Below are 24357 nucleotides of genomic sequence, written 5' to 3'. Positions count from 1 at the left end.
TACTTCTTCCAGTGTACATCTGCAAAGAACTGAACATCGGAGTGAGACTTAGTGCACTTTGAGAATGAATAATGTTCTTTATCTACATATCCTTCTTTGATGAATAATAGGCATCGTATTTTTATATATTTAACAATTTAATCCTTATAGGTTATGTAGGGTGCTTCCAGGACCAGCCAGACCGGATATTGAAAGGTAAAAACAGTACCTCTGATTCCATGACTGTGGAGACATGTAAAGAATTCTGTCAACACCAGTATGAACAATTCTACGGTTTGGAGGTTCTTATTCTTTCTCTTTTTTGAGGCCATTTACTTTGATTGAACAACTTTTCTGGTCATTGAATTGAGAATATCAATTTCAAAGTCGTCATTTTAATTTGTTGGGAACTTTTGGTACGGTTAGTTTTCCAATTTCTGATGCGACATTTTGACATATCGAAAGACGTTTGATGAATGAAAACAGTCATGGAAATTTCTCCGTTGATTTCAATTGCCCACTTTCAATCGAAATAAGAAACCACATCATAGTTTTTTGTATGTATGTATACACTAGTAAAATATATGATTGCTAGCTAACTTTGCGATAAATATGATGATGATCGAGCTTTTCAATCATGAACATTCCTTTCTAATGTACCATTACATTAACATAAACTGCACATAACCTATATACATAATAGCATTTTTGTAGCTAATAGTTTTTTGGGGCATTTTACACCAACGGCGAATTGAAAGGGCATACTAAACTCTGAATTAAATTGATATAGACAATGTCTTCTTTATAGGCTTCCAGACAGTGTTTCTGTGGGAGCTCTCTTTCACAAAGTGCCAAGAAGCCTGACAGAGAATGCAGTTCCAAATGCAGCGGAAATGATAAACAGTTTTGTGGTGGACATGGGAAGATAAGCGTGTATAAAAATCCCAATTATGAAAGAGGTAAAGGGAAAAAAATTAAGTCTTATATTAAATTTCAAAATAAATTAACAGTACAACTTGTTTTAAACGCCCACCATTACACGATTCCTTGGTTTTAAAAATCCTTCGAAGGAAACAATATATTCACTTCAAATATAAGGTGCAATGCGCTTAACGAAAGAAAATTCACTTACCTTTTTTGACTTCAGGGATTCTACATGTAAGACACAACCTATCGTTAACTGAATGAGTACTCCACCGAGAAAGTTATTGTGAATGCTACATTGAAATATCTGTGCATCTATGATAGGAGGACCGTTCAAAACTTACGCGGACTGTGCTATTATTTTCTATTATAGACGTCATATAGTTATGAAATTTCACACAATTTTAAGAAATTTTGAACAAAATTTCCGTATTTTAAAATAATTCTACTAAAATTATGATCCCCGTGGAAACGACTGTGAAAATGACATCTCCTGAATTGACGGCGCACCACACTTTTGTTAAATTATGTGTAATGCTCGAGATATCGCAAAAATAGATCCAAAATATGCATAATAAGATATGTAGTATACTAGGGTATTAGTGACATTCGTCCACAAATAGCTTATTGAAATTTTAGACCGTAAGACCTCTGTAAAAAGGCTATATGGGAGGAGGAGAAGAACATTATCGACGAACACTTTATCCGGACTTTAGAGAACGTGATTGAGAGTGACCAATGTCACGCTATATCTCATAAATACCTGCAGTTTTTGGTTTTTAAACAAAAAAAAAAGAATATTCTTTACTTGTTTAATAGATTTAATGCGTGACAAAAAATGTTGTTTAAGGAAACTCGAACTGTACAGGTACTCTTGGGAAAATGTTGAGAAAATGAAAGCTCAATCACATGTTTTTTTTTATAATGCCTGTGACGTCGAAGATTTTGCTGCTCTGTGACTTAATCATATGTCCTGAAAAATCACTCAAAATTGATACCACTTTACAACATTTTGATATGAAATTTTGAAGACCAGATAAGTAAAGAATTTTTTTTATATTATGTGTTACATTTTGTGGATTATGTCGTCAAATATTTTTTGTGTGCAACAAGTCCGCGTAATTTTTGAGCGGCCCTCATATGTTATATATTTGACTATGCATATAACAACACATTGGGATATTATACTTCAGATAGTGTTTGAGGCTCTCGTGTCGAAAAACAAATGGATTCAAAAGAAGGAATTTTTAAGATTATAATTTGTTTAATCTTTTAATTCACTTAATGAATGCAAGGACTCTTTTTTGTATCTAAAGCTTTTAAATGTTTTGATTTAGATTATATTGGTTGTTTCGAAAGCGGTAGTGTGAAAACTCTGAGAAATGGCAAAATAGCTTGGAACTACGGCAGTCTTGATTTGTGCAAGACATTTTGTGAAAAAGAGAATTTTCATTTCTATGGTGTAAAGGTAATTCAACATTTGTCATTTTTTAATCTTAATTCAATATCCATCCTGCAATTCGAAAGTAGAATTTTTTTGACCATCTTAGCATTAAAAACATTATTCTTAAGCTTAAAGCCATCCTTCTTAATCAAGTTAATTGTACGTCATATATTTTGTTAAATGATTAAAATTATTCAAGCACAGATTTAATTGTAGGATGGCAAGCACTGTTTGTGTGGCGATCTTGGAAAAACAATTCGTAAAGATGAGATGGATTGTAGTCAACGATGCTCGAAAAATAAGAATCAATGGTGTGGTGGATATTATAGAATGAGCCTATATATAAATCGAAACTTTGATAAAGGTAGAAAATTATATAATTGTTTCAAATTCAGATTTATTTTGCAAAAAGATAACATTCGCCCCGTAGAAAATATGTCCTTCACCGTTTGAAAAGTGTGAAAGTTGAACAAGGCCTAGTTTCATATTTTGTAGACTTTGGTTTTACTTAATATCTTAAACCGTTTTCTCTATATCATACTCTAAGCTGATTTTAATCTCTTCATTTTATTTTTTTTTGTCCCATATTTCCGTCATTTCCCGTTCAAGAGTGTCGTTACGATCAATTTACCAATTGAAATTTCAGCTGATTTCCCCGTTTCTTTTTCCAGAGCAGTTAATGATTTAAACGAGGGTTGTTTGAAAAGTTCGTGTATGATGTCAAGATTTGTAATATATACTGTAGCATTTGCTTTGACTGAAACCATGATCCTATTGCCTACTTTAATTTGTTTTCAATGTCTTAAATTGATATTTTGTTCCAAGACTTCCTTAATTTCCCTTTTAAGAGTTGCTTTACTAATCATTTAAACAAATAGAATTTCAGCTGATTTTCCCTTTGTCAAGAGCAGTTAATGATTTATACGAGGGTTGTCAGAAAAGTTCGTTGACGATGTCAATATTCTTTATACATCTCAAAAAATATTTGAATGAGCAGAATATCATGGGTAAAAGTATTTGTTTTGTTCATGTGTGAAATTTTATTCTATTTGAGTAAATAGAGATCAGTATGCTTCATTTTGAATTTATATGTTTTATAACCACAGGGCGTATTTAACGAGAACCTAACGTCAAAAAGAGCTTTAAGAATTTCTCAAAAAAGTGTATTGTCCCTAATCATTTTATCAGAGTATAGTCCAATGACAAGCAGGTTTTCTAGGTGGTTGTAAAATTTGGTGTTAATTCTGGGTGCTCAAAAGTATGCCAATTGTTTTAGTGTAATATATTTTAGGATTATTTTGGCAGGGTGCTATTTTTGGCTTATTTTGGCTGAATTTTAATCGTTAAAATAGTCGGTACTTCTCCCAGTGTACATCTGCAAAGAGCTGAACATCGGAGTGAGACTTAATGGACTTTGAGAATGAATAATGTTCTTTATCTACATATCCTTCTTTGATGAATAATAGGCATCGTATTTTTATATATTTAACAATATAATCCTTATAGGTTATGTAGGGTGCTTCCAGGACCAGCCAGACCGGATATTGAAAGGTAAAAACAGTACCTCTGATTCCATGACTGTGGAGACATGTAAAGAATTCTGTCAACACCAGGATGAACAATTCTACGGTTTGGAGGTTCTTATTCTTTCTTTTTTTTTGTCTTTTCTGGTCTTCGAATTGAGAATATCAATCTTAAAGTCGTCATTTTAATTTGTTGGGAACTTTTGGTACGGTTAGTTTTCCAATTTCTGATGCGAAATTTTGACATATCGAAAGACGTTTGATGAATGAAAACAGTCATGGAAATTTCTCCGTTGATTTCAATTGCCCACTTTCAATCGAAATAAGAAACCACACCATAGTTTTTTTTGTATGTATGTGTACGCTAGTAAAATATATAATTGCTAGCTAACTTTGCTATAAATATGATGATGATCGAGCTTTTCAATCATGAACATTCCTTTCTAATGTACCATTACATTAACATTAACTGCACATAACATATTATACATAATAGGATATTTGTAGCTAATTGTATTTTTGCGTAATTTACATCAACTGCGAATTGAAAGGGAATTCTAAACTCTGAATTTAAGTGATATAGACAAATGTCTTCTTTATAGGCTTCCAGACAGTGTTTCTGTGGGAGCTCTCTTTCACAAAGTGCTAAGAAGCCTGACAGAGAATGCAGTTCCAAATGCAGCGGAAATGATAAACAGTTTTGTGGTGGACATGGAAAGATAAGCGTGTATAAAAATCCCAATTATGAAAGAGGTAAAAGGAAAAAAATTAAGTTATACATTAAATTTCAAAATAAATGAAACAGTACAACTTGTTTAAAATGCCCACCATTATACGATTCCTTGGTTTAAAAAATCCCTCGAAGGAAACAATATATTCACTTCAAATTTAAAGTGCAATGTGCTTAAGGAAAGAAAATTCACCTACCTTTATAAGACTTCAGGGATTCTACATGTAAGACACAACCTTTTGTTAACTGAATGAGTACTCCACCGAAAAAGTTATTGTTAATGCTACATTGAAATATCCGCGCATCTTTAATACGATGACCGGTCAAAAATTACGCGAAATGTGCTATTATTTGCTCTTCTAGACGTCATATAGTTATGAAATTTCACAGAAATGTGTATTCTAAATATTTCAATAAATTTTAGAAAAGTTCTACTAAAATTATCGCTATGTTAATATCGCCGATGGAGAGGTACGGAGCAAAACAAAAATTTTGAAGCAAAAGCATGCGGAATCCAAATTTAACTCAGTTACTTTCTATAATTCGCGATATTATTCGACAATTTTCTCAATTTGTATCTTTAACGCGGGTTTGTTAAGGCAGCACATGGATCGGAATTCGGCGAATTAACACTTTTTTATAATTATGCAACACTAATAAATCGGAAAAGTCAAGGATAAAACTTTTACCATAATTATGTATTCTATAGACTTCAATGGAACTTATACACACACTTCACCACGACGTCATCACGTGACGTCTATAATTAGAAAATTTTAATGAAAAAGTGAAAAGTTTAACACTACCCCGGAGATAATTAGTTCCAATTTATATTGATAGTTATGTTAAAACATCTCTGTACCATGAAAAGTACTGCTAGAATCCTACTGTCCTCTTATAGAAATAATTATTCAACAATTTCGGATGAAACCTTCCCAAAATTTTTACATTTTGTTGTTAACATCGAAAAAAATGCATCAATTCCCGTAACCCATACGATTCTAGCAGCACTTTCCAAAAACAAAAGAATAAGAACTTTAGATAGAAACAAAAATTAAGTTTCAAGGTATGCGGCGTAGTGTTGCACTTTTGCATCTTTTTTGTTACGAACGACAGAGGAAAGGCTGATCGGCAAGTAAATACCCTCCCTGCTTTAATTTTAAGAAGACATTGCAGAATTATATTACCATACCTTATTCATACGCTTTATTCCCACAAGAATCACACACGATATTCATTCTAAATGCTTTTAAACTCCGATTTCTCGTGTTTGTTTACATCAATTTTCGTTACTTTTCACTTTCACTCTGCTACTGCATGATCAACAGTTATGACGTCACGGGTTTGGTATGTAGCCCCTGTGATAACTACAGAGGCCCAGGAACGACAAAATTCCGTTGATATTAATCCTCTGCATATTTTGGTTCATTTTTACGACCTCAAATCAATCTTAGGTATCGATTTTAAGAAATTCTTATCTCTAAATATCACGTCATATAGCTTATTATGACGTCATAGCATATAGGCAAGTAGAATATTTGGTTGTAACCTTAACCTACCTGCGAAATTGTTCTATTATTATGTATTTAGATTTCTGAGATATTATTTGAAGTACTAACAGAAATATAGTGATATTTCTCTGATGCAACCCCGTGGAAATGACTGTGAAAATGACGTCTTCTGAATTGACGGCGCACCACACTTTTGTCAAAGAACTATATGCGGTATATTGCATATGTTTGCCCCCACAAAAGTCAAATTTTGAAAACTTCCTGAAATGTGCTGAATTCAATAAATTGTACGAGAAATATAAGTTAACAGAAAATATTATAGTTCCAGAGCAGTGTATTCACAATTTCTGTTTTTATGACGTCACAAACTAGTCCGATTTTATATCCTTTTTCAGAAAGAGGACAAAATGGACAAAATTTCAACAATTTAAGCTTTAGAATTTATAGAGCGCATGTGTGTTCAGGAACAATATTGACATATTTCATTGATATTATCATTCTACACATTATATCAAAATTTTAATCCTGAACACACATGCGCTCGGTGACTTTTATTTAAAATATCGACGAAATATGTACATTTTTCTGCAAAATTCATAAAAAACTGAAATTTACGTCATATTTGTGACGTCATTACGTACATATGACGTCATTTCTTATGAAATTATTCAGTGCTTTGAAGTCAGCATATACTCCCCTGTTTAAGGACTTAATTAAATATTACTCCATCAAAGTTTGATTTTGGGGGGCAAATGTTGGTTAATACCGCATATAGTTCTTATGTGTAATGCTCGAGATAATTCCAAAATAGATACAAAATATACATAATAAAATGTGTAGTAAACTAGGGTATTTGATACACGAATAGCTTATTGAAATTTTAGACCGTTCGTCCTCTGTAAAAAGGCTATATGGAAGGACGAGAAGAAGATTATCGACGAAAACTTTATCCTGACTGTATAGACTACGTGATTGAGAGTGACCAATGTTACGCTATATCTCATGAAAACCTGCAATTTCGGTTTTAAAACAAAAAAAAAGAATAATCTTTACTTGTTTAATAGATTTTAAGCGTGACAAGAAATGTTGTTTGGATGTTAAGTAGATAAGGTATATAACTCAAACTGTACAGGTACTCAAGGGAAAATGTTGAGAAAATGAAAGCTCAATCAAACATTGTTTTTATAATGCCTGAGACGTCGAAGATTTTGCTGCTCCGTGACTGAATGATATGTCCTTAAAAATCACTCAGAATTAATAACACTTTACAACATTTTGATATGATATTTTGAAGGCCAGATAAGTAAAGATTTTTTTATATTATGTGTGACATTTTGCCGATTATGTCGTCAAATATTTTTTCTGTGCAACAAGTCCGTTTAATTTTTAAGCGGCCCTCGTATGTTATATATTTGACTATGCATATAACAACACATTTTGATATTATACTGCAGATAGTGTTTGAGGCTCTCGTGTCGAAATACAAATTCATTCAAAAGAAGGAATTTTTAAGATTATTATTCGGTTTATCTTCTAATTCACTTAATGAATGCAAGGACTCTTTTTTGTATCTAAAGCTTTTAAATATTTTGTTTTAGATTATATTGGTTGTTTCGAAAGCGGTAGTGTGAAAACTCTGAGAAATGGCAAAATAGCTTGGAACTACGGCAGTCTGGATGTGTGCAAGACATTTTGTGAAAAACAGAATTTTCATTTTTATGGTGTAACGGTAATTCAACATTTGTCACTTTTTAATCTTAATTCCATATCCAACCTGCAATTCGCAAATAGATTATTTTTGGGCCATCTTAGCATTAAAAACATTATTCGTAAGCTTGAAGCCATTCTTGTTAATCAAGTTAATTGTATGTCATATGTTTTGTTAAATGATTAAAATTATTAAAATTATTCAAGCACAGATTTAATTGTAGGATGGCAAGCACTGTTTGTGTGGCGATCTTGGAAAAACAATTCGTAAAGATGAGATGGATTGTAGTCAACGATGCTCGAAAAATAAGAATCAATGGTGTGGTGGATATCGTAGAATTAGCCTGTTTATAAATCGAAACTTTGATAAAGGTAGACAATCGTATAATTGCTTCAAATTCAGATTTAATTTGCTAAAAGATCACAATCGGTCATTAGAACAAATGTCCTTCACCGTTTGAAAAGTGTGAAAGTTGAACAAGGCTGTAATGAGTTCTTTTGGATTTTGTGTTAGTCCGGAAGAAAACGAAACACTGTAGAATCAATTAAACAAAAATAAATTTATTTTACAGATGAAACAACTGAATAAACAAACAAAAAAAAAACAACACAAAAACCTTACATACACCACACTTGCAAACACTCACACAGAGAAATAAAAGAAATTATAACTTTACAAAGAATAAACTGACACGCCTACAAACAATGAACTTAACGCTGCGTGTCAGAAATAAATATCAAAACAAAACTTGTTTAATGAAAACAGAAACTTTTGTATTAAACAATTATTACTTCAAGTTTTTTTTTTAAATTAGAATTTATACTTTGAATACTGTTCACTGTAATATAACTTAAGAATTATTTTATTTATAAACCAAATTGGGAGTTTGTCTGACCACAGTATTGTTCCTATTTCAACACTAACATCATCACCACTGGGCCTCCATACACCGCTGAGTCAACATCACATTCACTGACCGTCTAAACCGCCGGACTCACAGGTCTCCGTCTTATAACTTCTCTACAAACATCTATCCCTCCGTTAGACGGGCCCTATGGTGTTCCCCAAGTCTGTAAGGACGTAGTACACGTATATGCTGTACCGCCGCCGCCCCTCCGTATGCTTTGGTGCTAGACACAAACTGACCACTCGACCAATCACATCTGCCGTCCTAAGCCCTGAGTATACTCTATGCCCCATGTCCTAAAATAAATTAAACGACTTTTCTAGAAAACTATCAAATAACTGAATATAAACACCTACAAAACACAAAACAAGATACAAACAAAAAGTAACAAACTCCTATAAATAGTAACGAAAACAAGCTTACCGGATGGAGAAAAACAGAATTGACCACACACAGAAATTCACAGTTCCCTGGCTACCGGTCCCAGACTTATTTCTAGAATTCACCATATACCGGTATAAGAACATCCATGGTGACCAAAACTATAGACGTGGCGTGACTCAACGCCTCTTTCACTGCCACGCGTCGCTTCCTTCAGACCAACCAGTTTTCTAAATTTAGTAATAGTAAGATCATATGAAGAGAAATCTTCGTCATGAAGAATGGGCTCCTTCATGACGAAGATTTCTCTTCATATGATCTTACTGACTTAGAACAGAACCTCAGCCAATCAAATAAACGGATTAAAAGTAAACTCCTCCCACAGCTATGTCATATATAATGCTCAACTTGACTGCTCGATCGTTTGTACATATCGAGCACGAAATTAATGTCGAACGCACGCGGTTTCAGAATGAACACCAACCCATTCAGGTTAGCACAGGATTATATGAAAAAGCTTGATAATTAACTGGGGAAATGTTATGGTGAAGATATTAAATATACTGAACAACTGAATGTCCTTTTAACAAGAATCGTAATACATGTATCTTTATTTTTGAAAAATGATTAAATGTTTAAATGACAAGGCCCTAGTCATCAGGAGTGGGTATCGCTGTGCCGGGACAAATAAAAATTTGAAAAAAAATTGTGACGCAAATCTGTCTACAAAGACAAGGTTCGTCTCTGATATAAATGACAATGGTTGTATTTTCTGTACGTACCGAAATCATAATGTGAAAAAATTAATATTCAGAAAGGCAACAAAAGATTACAGTGGAAAAAAGTGTAGCAAGGCCTAGAAAGTTAAAATATTATTGTAAACAGCACGTGGGTTTTGAATAGTTTCTTTTTGTGTGCTGAACAAAAACCAATGAAGACACACCCATATAACTGTCTAGGGAACCAATCAGACATCGTTGAATATTTCAGAAATAAAAAAAATTCTTCACCATGAAGAATAAATTCTTCGCAAGAAATGGAAGCATTTGATTGGCTAAATAAGTAGGTTATGTTCTAAGCGTATATACATCCTCAAAAGTACGGAAACGCATAACCAGCAAAACTTACAAGGAAAACACAAAATCAAACATAATATTACCTAAACAAAAGTCAACTTCATCACAAACATGTCATCTAAAAATATGAAATTGTACATAATACATATTCTTTGTCACAACTAACCTCAAGTTGTGATGGATTCGTTAAATCCGCATTTACAAACCAAAATAAATAATATTTTGGAAGATCTCCTGTATACCAAGAAACAACAAGATTTATGAAAATAACAATAAATTTATCTACATATGTACAATAAACATGAAAAAGGCCAAAAGTCCAACCATGGTCATCACTGGACAGATTCACACTTCACACCACGTCCAACATCATCCATGGTCCACCATATTGTCCTGTCCGGTCCACCATATCCTAAGTTGGCTTACCACGTTAACAAATCCTCCCGTCCAGAACAAAAGCTTAATATACAATTTTGGTCACCTACAATTTTCATAGGGTTTTCTAATAAAATATTCAAAACACATATCTGTTCAAAATACTAGATTTTACAAACCGAAGAAAACATGTATTTTTGCCGTTTAAGGAGTAAATGAATTAGAGCGTAAATATATACATTCTCGTTATATTTCTAGCAGTTTTACATAGAATATTGTTCTTTAAAACGTACAACATAAATATTGTAAAGTGTAAAAACTTACTGAGCTGTGGTATTTCATACATAAAAATCATACAGTCGGGCCTCCGGGTCTTGCTCTCAACGCCGCTACAAAACATCCCTGAATCCCAAGATCACACAGCAGGAGTTATAGAACACACCCAAGTTCACACAGCATGGGTTATATAAAAGGCACACCCAAGATCACTAAGCATGGGTAAAGTATAACTCACGGCGTCCAGACCTCATCTGACAAACACTAGCCAACACCCAGTATAAATAACTGACCAAACTACTCAAACGGGTTCGACGAGTATACTTTGATAAAAATAGAACAAATACAACTCAGTGACCAATAGTGCGTAAATGAAATAAACAATAACTCCTAACGCCAAAATAAAGATAACTCTTACCAATACCTGTTCATTAATAAGCTAATATCAAACATTGACACAATGTCATTTGTGACATTCTTAATAGTTTCAATCCTTCAAGGCATTCTCTGTTACCCTTTACATATGTATAATGTGTTTGTATCCATGTACAGAAAACCTCAGCATACTCATCTTTAGGGATGCCCCAAAGGCACTAACGAATAAAATTTCCCATGACATATCTGACATTGCACAATCTTCCTTTGATTTGATTTATATGGTATGGGAATAAAAAGATCTCATGATGTCTTATATCTATCTAATATGACCAATGTAAAAATTATGTTCACTTTATTTTTTTCAAAATCTTATTTATTTCTCTAAGTTTATATGCTACTGTGTTGTCAGGCACAGGAAAAATACCCAGGTAACCGAAATTTGGACTACCCTTGCAAGAAATCTCCATAACGTAACTTGGTGCAATTAGAAAATAGGGCACCTTTCTGATAGATATTTTGTTTTGTTTTTTCTTTGTCAAAATTCTACAAAATGTTGTGATGATTGAATGTTTAGTATCTTAACAATGTCTTTCCATGTCAATTAAGCATTTTCAGATATCGTATGGCACATAACATCGATATTTGTTGGTGTCCTCCAAAATTTCAATCTGCCAGATTGATTGCAAGGTTTAAATGCTCTCTTTTTTATTTCTGAGTTATAGTATCCATCTGTAAAGTATACAGCATTAAAAGATAAGATTTTTCTACATATAAAATGTTATGGGTCAGAATTACCCGAAATGCCAGCAAAGATCAATAACACAATTTAAACTTAACAATAATTTATTTACAGTAATATATAATAAATATATCAAACATAAAGTACAAACTTAGCAAGAATCTAAAAATACATACATCAGAATGTCCGTTGCTGCACACAATGTCCCAGTGAAAATATATCCCAGTTATATCTCAATAGTGCTTATACGACAAAGTATCTACAATTATTGTATATGCATTGAATTGACAGGGTATTTATACAGTATTATAAATCTAGAATATTCTAGAAATTGTTAAAACATGACATTACTGGAACAATCTGGACATACACAAAATTTAATAATGTTCTAGATAAAATGACCGAACATGTTGACCACTCTGGAATGTTCAAGAAATTTAATGTTACTAATTATATACATAATGAAACAATACACATCTCACAACACCTCCCCCCTTAAAAAGTTTGAATGTCAATGAAAACTTATATTATTAAAATAAAAGTTTTGTACATTAATACAAAATCTAATATGTTTACGATACTCTTGACAAGGCGTCTGCAATAACATTGTCTTTGCCTTTGATATGCTTAATTGTTATGTTGTATTCTTGTAACAACAAACCCCATCTAGTCAGTCTTTGATTCTTATTTGACAATTTATGCAAAAATGTCAGGGGGTTGTGATCCGTATATACAAGAATTGGATGCAAAGTAACATTCAGATAAACATCAAAATGCTGTAAGGCTAACAACAAAGCAAGGCATTCCTTTTCAATGATGGAATACTTTTGTTGACATTTTGTAAGTTTCTTTGAAAAATAAGAAACAACTCTATCTACCTTATCACTATGTTCTTGAAACAAAGCTGCCCCGATTCCAACATCACTAGCGTCAACAGTAAGCTTAAATTGCTTAGAAAAATCTGGAGTTGACAGAACTGGGTTGCTCATAAGGACAGATTTGATTTTATGAAAGGATTTTTCACAGTCCTTTGTCCATTCAAAGTTAACCCTCTTTTGTAAAAGATTTGTAAGTGGACTAACAACTGAGGAAAAATTTGGACAAAATTTTCTGTAAAACCCAGCCATGCCCAAAAACCTCATTAATTCTTTCTTGTTTGTAGGAATCGGGAACTTTGAAATAGCTTCCACTTTAGCCATTATGGGTGTAACATAACCTTGACCTACTTTATGACCTAAATACTCTACATAAGCATGACAAAATTCGCTCTTCTCAAGATTCACAGTTAAGTTTGCTTTAGCTAAAATGTCAAATAAAGCATGCATGATTCGGAGATGTTCGTCCCATGTGTTGCTGTATATGACAACATCATCAATGTAGGCCTCGCATCCCTCAAGGTCTTGAAGAAGGGAGTGAATCATCCTTTGGAATGTAGCCGGTGCGTTTTTCATGCCAAAAGGCATTACTTTATACTGGTAAAGTCCATCTGGTGTAGCAAAAGCAGATATTTCTTTTGCTCTTTCTGTTAACGGTACTTGCCAGTAGCCTTTCAACAGGTCAAATTTACTGACAAATTTCGCATTTCCAATGTTGTCAATACAGTCATCGATTCTAGGTATTGGATATGAATCAGTTTCGGTAACAGAATTCACCTTTCTAAAGTCTGTACATAATCGGTAAGAACCGTCCTGTTTTGGTACAAGAATACAGGGTGAGCTCCAATCACTTTTACTAGGTTCAACAATGTCATTGTCCAACATGTACTGCACTTCCCTTCTTAGGTACTGCAATTTTATTGGATTCAGACGGTACGGATGTTGTTTGATAGGCAGAGCGTCGCCAACTATAACATCATGACAAGCTGCATTAGTTTTCTTTGGAACATCCGAGAAGATTTGATGATACTCATTCATCAAGTTTTTAACTTGTTCTTTTTGGTGAATGTTCAAATGTCCAAGTTTTGCATCACAATCAGCTAAAATTTCTGAGTTTTTCAAGCGGACACTCTGATTACAATCTTTCTCATTCATTTCTACACTCGTATCACTTTCAATACAATTTTGAACAGTCTTAGCATTGGCTAAAGTGGAAACTGGTTTTACAGAATTTCGGTCACACCTTTCAAAATACTCTTTCAACATGTTAATGTGACAAACCCGTTTCTCTTTACGTCGACCTGGTGTCTTAACTACATAGTTTACATCACTGATCTCGCTTTCAATTTCATAAGGGCCATAAAATCTGGCCTGTAAAGGATGACCAGGAATAGGTAAAAATACAAGAACCTTTTCACCTGGCTTAAACACCCTATTTCTGGCATCTTTGTCATACCACATTTTCATTTTCAACTGAGAACTCTTCAAATTTTCTTGTGCTAATTTACAAGCATTGTAAAGTTTTTCTTTGAAATCAGACACATAATCTAAAAGATTAAGATCACTAGTCTCAGTCAGCCACTTTTCCTTCAACAATTTCAGAGGACCTCTAACTGTATGACCGAACACCAATTCAAAAGGACTGAACCCAAGAGACTCCTGGACTGCTTCTCGTGCAGCAAATAGCACAAGATGAACCCCTTCATCCCAGTCTTTTTCATACTGGTAACAATAGGTCTTCAGCATCGTTTTTAAGGTCTGGTGAAAACGTTCTAGCGCCCCCTGGGATTCAGGATGATAAGCAGTTGATCTATATTGCCTTATACCCAACTCATGCATGACTTGCTGGAACAACCCCGACATAAAATTTGAGCCTTGATCCGACTGAATTGCCTTGGGTGCTCCTACAAAACTGAAAAACTTGGTTAGGGCCTTAACTATGCTCTTTGCCTTTATATTCCTAAGAGGTATGGCTTCAGGAAATCGAGTGGATGTACACATAATGGTAAGTAAATACTGGTTCCCAGATCTGGTCCTACGCAAAGGTCCTACACAATCCACCAACACTCGACTAAACGGTTCTTCAAAAGCTGGAATGGGTTGGAGAGGAGCAGATGGTATCTTCTGATTTGGTTTACCTACCATCTGACAGACATGGCATGACTTGCAAAACTTCGAAACATCCTTTCTTAGCTTAGGCCAATAAAAATGACTCAAAATCCTATTATAAGTCTTATTGACACCTAAATGACCTGCCATAGGTGTATCGTGAGCTAAACTCATGACATCTCGACGATAAGCAGCTGGGACCACTATCTGGTAAACAACACGCCACACTTCATCTGGAGAAGCATCAGGTGGTCGCCATTTTCGCATAAGGATGCCATCTTTCATATAGAAGCATTCTCCAACTTTAGTAGCCTCTTCTGGTGGAAGTGCCCTCTTACTAAGTTGAATGATATCTGGGTCTTTATGTTGTTCAGAGAGTAAACGTTCTCGGCTGAGGATGTCCTTGCCTTGGCTAACTAGTGGATGCAACTCGTCATCCTCACCACCAAATTTTGGTAAAAGTTCTTTCTTCTCTTGCTTCTTGATATTGTGTGGTTCCATGCTTGTTTGAGTGCCATCAAGGTCAGATAAGAAAGTGTCATTCAAATCAATATCAACAGAGGAATTCGTCTCGTCAAAGGCTTGAGTATGGTCTGCCTCCATTTCTCGTCTTCTGGCCATCGCTCTAGTAACAGCACAGGCTGGATAAATGTCATCATCTTCATCATCGCACATGACATTGGAAGTGATTTTCTCACAAACTATAGGATCTGGTACAACTTTCCCACCAGCTAAATCGTTGCCTAACAACAAAGAAATGCCTGGAACGGGAAGAGTAGGTCGAACACCTACGATAACAGGTCCAGTAACTAAATCTGACTTCAAACTAATTCTATGCAGGGGAACATCAATGACGCCTAGCTCCACACCCTGTAATAAAACTGACCCACCAGTAGAAGTCTGCTCAGACAAAGGAAGCACGCCCTCTAACAATAATGTCTGTGCAGCACCAGTATCTCTCAAAATCTGGACAGGTTTTATTTCGCTAGAGTCACCGAGTGAAACAAATCCCTGAGACATAAAGGGCTTATAATCCTCCATAGAATCAATAGAACTGGACTGTGAACCCTGGACATCAGGAGTGTCAGAACAAATCGAAACTAAGGCTTCTCTATCACCTCTAACTGCCGCACAAGCATGTGGTTGAGTTTTATCAAAATCATTTTTTCTCTTAAGTTTAAAGCATTCACTGATCAGATGACCCTTTTTCTTACAATAAGTACAAGTAGGAAGCGACCCTATTCCAGATGATCCTTCAAAACGTCCTGGACCGGACTTAGAACCACCTTGGGATGGAGACTGGGAACTTGTGAAAGACTGAGACCCTGAACCACTCTTTTTATATGTGTCTGAATTGGTAGAATTACTGCTAGTCTGAGATCTTGAAACAAAATTCTTTTTATGAGACAGAGTATAAGTATCAGATATGACTGCTGCCTCTTCAAGAGTTTTCACATTCTTATCTTCTAAATGTGTTTTCAAATCTTGAGAAACACATTCCTTAAACTCTTCTACCAGGATGACTTGGCGCAAATTAGCAAAAGTTTTATCAAGTTTCTTAGATCTAAACCAATGATCGAATAAATCTTCTTTCTCTCGTGAAAATTCAACAAATGTTTGATTATCAAACTTCCTATACTTTCTGAATTTTTGTCTATATGCTTCAGGTACTAATTCATATGCTTTTAATATTGCTGCTTTGACCTTCTCATAGTCTGAACTTTCAGCTACCCCTAGGGCAGAGTATACCTCAGCTGCTTTGCCAACCAGTACACTTTGTAACATTGTTGACCAAACGTGTTGTGGCCATTTAAGATTCTCTGCGACTTTTTCGAATTGGGGAAAATATTTGTCTACAGATTTTTCTTGAAATTTCGGAACTAACCTAATATTTTTTGCTGCGTCAAATTCATTCTTGACAAATGACGGTTCTGGTTGGTGCTGTAATTTTAATTTCTGTAACTCAAAGTGCTCTTGTCTTTCTAATTTGTCTAATTCAAATTTTCGTTCACGCTCTCGTTCTTCTCTTTCTAATTTGTCTAATTCAAATTTTCGTTCACGCTCTCGTTCTTCTCTTTCTCTTTCTTTTTCTCGATCTTCTCTTTCTAATTTTTCTCTTTCTAATCGCATTTTCTCTAACTCTAATTGAAACTGATATTCTGCCATTTTGTAAGAGCCTAACTCTGATTTAACTGTATATTCTGGAAGATCGTATTTTTCAAAGATGTTTTCTTCTACTAGTTTGTTTGCAACCTTAATTCTAATGTCTTGCTTTCTCTGAGAGGATTTAACATCTAACCCAAAATGCAAACCTAATGCGATCAAGTCATCCTTTTTTAACGTATCAAAAACCTGAACACTTGGTGAACTAAGAAAGTCTGTGACCGAAAAAACCATGTTGATTTCTGCTGGCTTATAATCAAATTTAAAGGTTCAATTAAAAAAATTCTGATAATAAACTGCAAAAGTGCAAATAATTCTTTATCCCGGAGGAGCCCCCAATTCTGTTATGGGTCAGAATTACCCGAAATGCCAGCAAAGATCAATAACACAATTTAAACTTAACAATAATTTATTTACAGTAATATATAATAAATATATCAAACATAAAGTACAAACTTAGCAAGAATCTAAAAATACATACATCAGAGTGTCCGTTGCTGCACACAATGTCCCAGTGAAAATATATCCCAGTTATATCTCAATAGTGCTTATACGACAAAGTATCCACAATTATTGTATATGCATTGAATTGACAGGGTATTTATACAGTATTATAAATCTAGAATATTCTAGAAATTGTTAAAACATGACATTACTGGAACAATCTGGACATACACAAAATTTAAGAATGTTCTAGATAAAATGACCGAACATGTTGACCACTCTGGAATGTTCAAGAAATTTAATGTTACTAATTATATACATAATGAAACAATACACATCTCACAACAAAAAACATGTCTTAAATATGAGTTCTTTGGCGATTTGTGTAAGAAGCACAGTTTTCAATACTCTGTTATTTTTATTTTTGTAGCAGAGATAATTTATAAACAGTTTTTCGCTCAGTGTAGTGACCATGCTTACTTTACAAGTGAATTTCTTTGCAAAGACAATAGAAGAATTCATTGCATTTGTTCTGTCTTTAAGACCTCTTAAATAGAACTTTTCAACAGTGAAAAAATAAAATTAAATGCCTCAACATTTATTATGATATGCTGTAAGTTGCACTTCTTATTGAATGACCCTCGTAAAGTTAAGCTTTTTTTTTGTTTTTACTCCATTTTGCACAGATGACTACAAACATTATTTAGTGTATTGTTTTAAAATTGCTTATTTTGACCTGCTCAGGATCGGATTTTTACAGCTTTTGATTCTGAAAAAGTTTACAGGAAAAATCAGGATCTCTTAAAAATTATAATACATATTATTTGAATTTATTGTTAAATTACTTCTATCAAATTAGAGTAAGACATGTCATTTACTAAAGATATAAATGCCATAAGTCCACAAACTTTCCGAAAAAGCCTTGTACATTCATGAATTTATTTCAAATCATCGAAATGAAACGGTAAAGAAATAAACATGCCTGTTGTTTAATGCCAAGACTATTTTGGTGCATAGTATGCATTTGATGAACAATAATCATTGTATTTTTATATTTTTAAAACATGATCCTTATAGGTTATGTAGGATGCTTCCAGGACCAGTCCAACCGGATATTGAAATGGAAAAACAGTACTTCTGATTCCATGACTGTAGAGAAATGTAAAGTATTCTGTCAACACCAGGATGAACAATTCTACGGTTTGGAGGTTCTTATTCTTTTGCTTTTAGAAGCCATTCGCTTATATAAAGAGACATTTCCCAAAAAACTCCTGGTCTTTGCAAGTTGTCATATAGTTACATATTTTTTGGAAAGTTTTGTTACCGTTGATTTTCCATTTTGTGCTGTAACATTTGGACATATCGAAAGACAACGTTCGATGAATGAAAATAGTAATTGAAATTCCTCCGTTAATTAAATTTTTCCTCTTAAAATCAAATTTCAGAACCAGGTTAGAGTTTTGTTCTTTTTTGTTTGTGCATACCAGAAAAAAAGATTTGCTGGGGAACATTGTGATAAATATGATGATGATCGAGCTTTTCAATCATGAACATTCCTTTCTAATGTACCATTACATTAACAGAAACAGCTTATAATAAAATACACATAATAACATATTTGTAACTAGTGTGTTTGAGCGTATTTTACCTCAACAGCAAATTTGAAAGGAAATGTAAAACTCTGAATTAAGTTGATAGATACAATTTTCTTCTTTATAGGCTTCATATCAGTGTTTTTGTGGAAGCTCGCTTTCACAAAGTACCAAGAAGCCTGACAAAGAGTGCAGTTCCAAATGCAGTGGAAATGATAAACAGTTTTGTGGTGGGGACGGGAGAAAAAGTGTTTATAAAAATCTCAATTATCAAAGAGGTAAAAGGATATTATAGATAACATGAAATTTCAAAATAAATTTTTAAAGTAAAACTTGTTTAAATCGCCTATTATAACACAGGCGTTTTTTTTTTTAAATTTCATTCGAAGGGTCAAATACTTTTACTTCAAAATGTCCAGCACTTGAAGATAGAAAATTTTGTAACTTTTCTACGGACATGAGTAAATGATTCTAACGCAGGACCTTCTAATACCTTAACAAGTCCTTTTACCGTGTTTAATGTTCTTGTGTCGAAAAACAATGAATTCATAGACATGAAATTTTAAAATTATAATAATTAGATTCATATTTCAATTTACTTTATGAATACATGGACTGCTATTTTCTATCGAAAGGTTTTATATATTTTTTTCTAGATTATATTGGTTGTTTCCAATACGAAGATGGAAAATCTCTGAGAAATGGTAAAATAGGTTGGGACTACGGCAGTCTGGATCTGTGCAAGGCATTTTGTGGAAAACAGAATGCTCATTTCTATGGTGTAGCGGTAATTCAACATATATCAAATATCTAATTACAATTCAATATGTATTCTTACCTTCAGTAGAAATATTTTCTGACCATTTTTAAGGATAAAAAGCATTATTTCTAAAGCCATCCTCGTTATTCAAGTAAGTTGAACGTCGCTTATTTTGTAAAATGAATTATTTTGTTTTAAAATAAATAATAAGTAAATTACTTGTAGTTTGGCAAAAGGTGTTTGTGTGGCGATCTAGGAAAAACAATTCGTAAAGATGAGATAGATTGTAGTCAACCGTGCTCGAAAAATAAGAATCAATGGTGTGGTGGATATTATAGGATGAGTCTCTATATAAATAGAGACTTTGATAAAGGTATAGGATCATATCATTTTTTAAATATTAAGTGGAGAAGTTGCGTCCCAAATAGCATATTAAGTCAATACAAAAAAACAGTCTGAACTACAGGATCTCAATGCATACATTCACTGCATATGATTTTTTTTTTACTGATGGGTAGATGAATGTTGTAGTCATGTGTTTGTGATATTTTTTTAAGGTCATTGAGCAAAAAGTTACAACAAAAATATGAAGAAATAATTTGAAATTAATAAACTTCCTTATCATTTTCTGATATCCTTTTTTCATTCATGAATCATTTGTATATTTCATACTTGTGAAAAATGTTTTTATAAATATTTTCATATGGTCCTTCTGGAAATTGGACGAGAGAACTATATGATTATTAAATATGATGTGAAATAAAGCACCGATCATTATACGCAATATTTGAGAAAAAAAATTCTTTAAGTATATTAAATTAAAGTTGTCATTTGAAAAGCAAAAAAAAAAAAAAAAAAAAAAAAAAACTTTCATATAATCTACAGTAAATATGCATACATTTTAGACGATACCTTTCTAGAAAATATATATTAAAAATATATACCCTTCCTTTGCCATTTTCCTGAAGTCAATAAAAGTAACTAAACAATAATACGAATTTGAATATTTTTTGTAGTCTCCAAATATTTATCCCTAATTGTTTCTCAAAACAATTATTCCTTCCCTGATCTTTAATGTTTTTTCAAATACAAATTTATCCTTATTGATATTTTTTATCAATCTGGAAGGGATCTAAACCAAGGTTACTCCATGTAGCAATATTTGCCTTATTTGCACCTTGAAGACTCTTTTATGATATTTTATTTATATTCTTTGGTGATCAATCCTTTGGATTCAACATCAGAATCATTATCTAAATACGTAATATCGCGACTACCAATAAGTACCTCGCAGTTATCTAACTTACTACCGCTCTTTTGCGGGGGAGTCGAGGAAGGTCTAAATTTCTGGGGCACATGACATTGTTTACAGTAGTGACAATCGACTGATTCCAACAATTTAATGCCGAAATCACAATATTTGCAAGATATTGAACTCCAAATAGTAGATTGTCAAATAAGGAAAGTTTAGAATATTTTGTATGCTTTAAAATGTGGCGATTTTCAATGAAAATTTAACGAGAAGAGTACGCTTACTTAAAAATATTGTTTAAAATGTAACAATTTAGGATTGGCTCCTCTCAAAAATTTATTAGGCTGGTTCTGCGATTGTTTACCAAGGTATTCCACCAGGATTTTTTACTTATCTGTCCTTATGAATGCTACTATGATCGATCTTGCATTGTATTAAATAGCACATTTGCCCCCACCCAGCAGACGTTTCCTACCTCCATCGCGAAAGAGTTCCGCTAAGTTAAGTAATCGCGATATCAAGTATTAAATTACTTCAGGCAGATATAAGCTCATGATATATTTGTTGATGAAACTAAGCAATAACCTATCGTACAAGAATAACATTTGCTCATACATTATATTCGGTACTGATTAGAAAAAAATCAGCTGAGGCTAGGATTAATATTAAAATCTCATAAAAATAAAAAGATGGGTTTTTTTTTTTACCTACGAAGAATGTGAACCGTTATGTAGAGAAAACTTTCAATGTTCTCTATTGACGACTTTTAATATGAAGCACACATAATATTAACATTTCATTTTCATTAGGATATGTTGGATGCTTCCAAGACCAACCTAGCCGAACGTTAAATGGAAGATCCAATGCGTCAACTTCAATGTCTGTAGAAAAGTGCAAAGAATTTTGTCAGCAACACGATTCAAGATTTTATGGTTTAGAGGTTCTACTATAATTGTTTTTATGATGTTATTCTTAATTCCCGATACACGCTTTTGTCTATTTTTTTTTAAATCAGTTGGATTTTATAATTTCATTTGTAATTGACTGTAAAAATATTAGAATAATTAATCTAAATATTCTTGCCGTTTTAATAATCCATCAAATGTGCTTGACTATATTTTCATTACTAGATTCATATTTTTAATGAACTCAAGTTTAGGGAATGTTCGAGAATAATATTATTTTAACTGATCTTTACTTATTTTTGTAAAGCTGGATTATGGAATTTTTCCATATATCTGCTCAAGATTTGTAAATATTTGATAAATGTTTGATGAAAAAATATTAAAACAACCAAATTTGTTTCATGTAGGATTCAAACAAATGTTTTTGTGGTAATGTAATTAGACAAAATGTAAGAAAGGCGGAAAAAGAATGCAACGCCAGGTGCAGCGGAAATGACAACCAGTTTTGTGGAGGAAATTCGAGGATAAGTGTTTATAAAAATGCCAACTATGAAAAAGGTGTTTATTCATTAGAAGGTTTACTATATCTTCAGTTTGATAGTTGTCCTCACGTCGATTCTTTTCTTTTGAGACACTTCTTTAGACACTTCTATAGTTTTTAAAGCATATAAAAAGATGCTGGTAATACGTAATAACAATATTGTTTTATCTATTCAACCGAAAATTCAATTACGGTTTGTCATGTTAATTTTCTTTCTTTAACTCACTGTAACGAAAGCTTAAATATTTTTTTTTTCCAATCAGAAGGCAACAGCCTGTACGTACAATGTAATCATTTCTTTGTATAAACTAATTTCATACAGTAATGAAAAATGATTTTTTACAATGAATTGAATAACTCATTTATTTAATTTGTGACTTTTGAATTGACGATTAGTTGTGAAATGTGCTTTTATTTTTTTTTTACAAAGTATATATCCATCGTAGTAAATTGAAGTACATGTATACAAGTAGGATTGCCTGTAAATAATGACTGCTTGTTTTTTGTTCATTATTTTCTTCTTCTCCTACAGAAACCTTATTTTTGTAAACTCGTTTACATTCTGTTTATGTGGTATTTTGAGTTTGTAGGTTATCTCGGCTGTTTTCAAGATCAGTCAACCCGAACTCTAAATGGAAAGCATATGTCATCAAACTCAATGACTGTAGAAATGTGTAAGGAATTTTGCAAGAAGCAGGATGCCGAATTTTATGGCTTAGAGGTAAATTATCCTGTGGTTGTATAAAATGTAAGACATATGTATATTCTAAGCATGTATATTAAATATTTTGCTTAATCAATATACTTTATGGTGTCTTATTCATATATTTTTTTTTATGATTGCACAACAGATGAGAGAACGATTTTTCAATTCTTCTCCACCGTAAATTTACGAGTACCTGTTTAATTATTTATCAATTCTTTGCAGATTAAATCTTTATTACATTAAAGAATTTAACTTGATATAATTACATAAATTATTGCTTAAGAATTTCTCAAAGAAAATTTTACGTCCGGCGAAAACATTTCATTGCAGGTAAATATGGAAACAAAAATGTTTAAACAAATGAAACTCTAATTCTGTTGTATTCGCTCTAGAGCTTTAACATGTGGATCATAATCTGAGATATTGCCCTGTTTTATAAAGCATGAGAATAGTAAAATATAGCATTAACAAAACAATACATGAACCAATCTGATTCAGAGGCACAAAAAGCTTTCCCACAAGTACCATGCATGTCATTTATGTTCTTTTTGTTTTATAAAACAAACAAAAAAAACAACTTCTACTGAGTACCATGTTATTTATGGTTAGTTTTATTTTATATTTTATAAAAAAAAAAATCAAAAGTTTATAAAAGTATTATAGTAAAAAGTGTGACCTATTTGACATAACTCACTTTGGCCTGATTCAATACAATTGAATAAGAGAAATGGATCCATTGGTTTATAATAAACATATAACATTCTTGATTAAAATATACAATCATTGTAAATATATAATCTCATTATATATGATGGCATTTATAATTTGACGATGAATTGTTTTCATAAAAATATTTACAAGAGTTATTCTTACTCTAGTCTTCCATGCATTGCTATTGTGGAAACCTTACACAGCTGGTGAGAAAGCCAGAAATGGATTGTAGTCAGCAATGTCGAGGGAATTCCGATCAGTTTTGTGGGGGACATTGGAGGATAAGCATCTATAAAAATCGTAAGAACAACAAAAGAAAAACCACATTGAATACATTCAAGCTCACAA

The 24357-nt window shown here is 32.9% G+C and overlaps 1 protein-coding gene across 1 annotated transcript in view; it reads left to right on the top strand.

Annotated features, from left to right (window-relative positions):
- Positions 1-24357, top strand: part of LOC134270662 (uncharacterized) — a 32505-nt gene that overhangs the window by 6023 nt on the left and 2125 nt on the right. Inside the window, exons 6-17 of the mRNA XM_062752897.1 lie at positions 151-281; positions 788-938; positions 2241-2371; positions 2564-2711; positions 3854-3984; positions 4473-4623; positions 19791-19921; positions 20120-20267; positions 21956-22086; positions 22459-22609; positions 23183-23313; positions 24177-24309. Of these exons, the coding sequence (XP_062608881.1) occupies positions 151-281; positions 788-938; positions 2241-2371; positions 2564-2711; positions 3854-3984; positions 4473-4623; positions 19791-19921; positions 20120-20267; positions 21956-22086; positions 22459-22609; positions 23183-23313; positions 24177-24309 (1668 nt within the window). The remainder of the gene's footprint in view (positions 1-150; positions 282-787; positions 939-2240; positions 2372-2563; positions 2712-3853; positions 3985-4472; positions 4624-19790; positions 19922-20119; positions 20268-21955; positions 22087-22458; positions 22610-23182; positions 23314-24176; positions 24310-24357) is intronic.

Source organism: Saccostrea cucullata, unplaced genomic scaffold, assembly GCF_032062105.1.
Source record: "Saccostrea cucullata isolate Sc308-1 unplaced genomic scaffold, CSIRO_AGI_Scuc_v1 ctg468, whole genome shotgun sequence".
Classification (NCBI taxonomy): Eukaryota; Metazoa; Mollusca; class Bivalvia; order Ostreida; family Ostreidae; genus Saccostrea; species Saccostrea cuccullata.
This window is presented reverse-complemented; position numbering and strand designations above follow the sequence as displayed.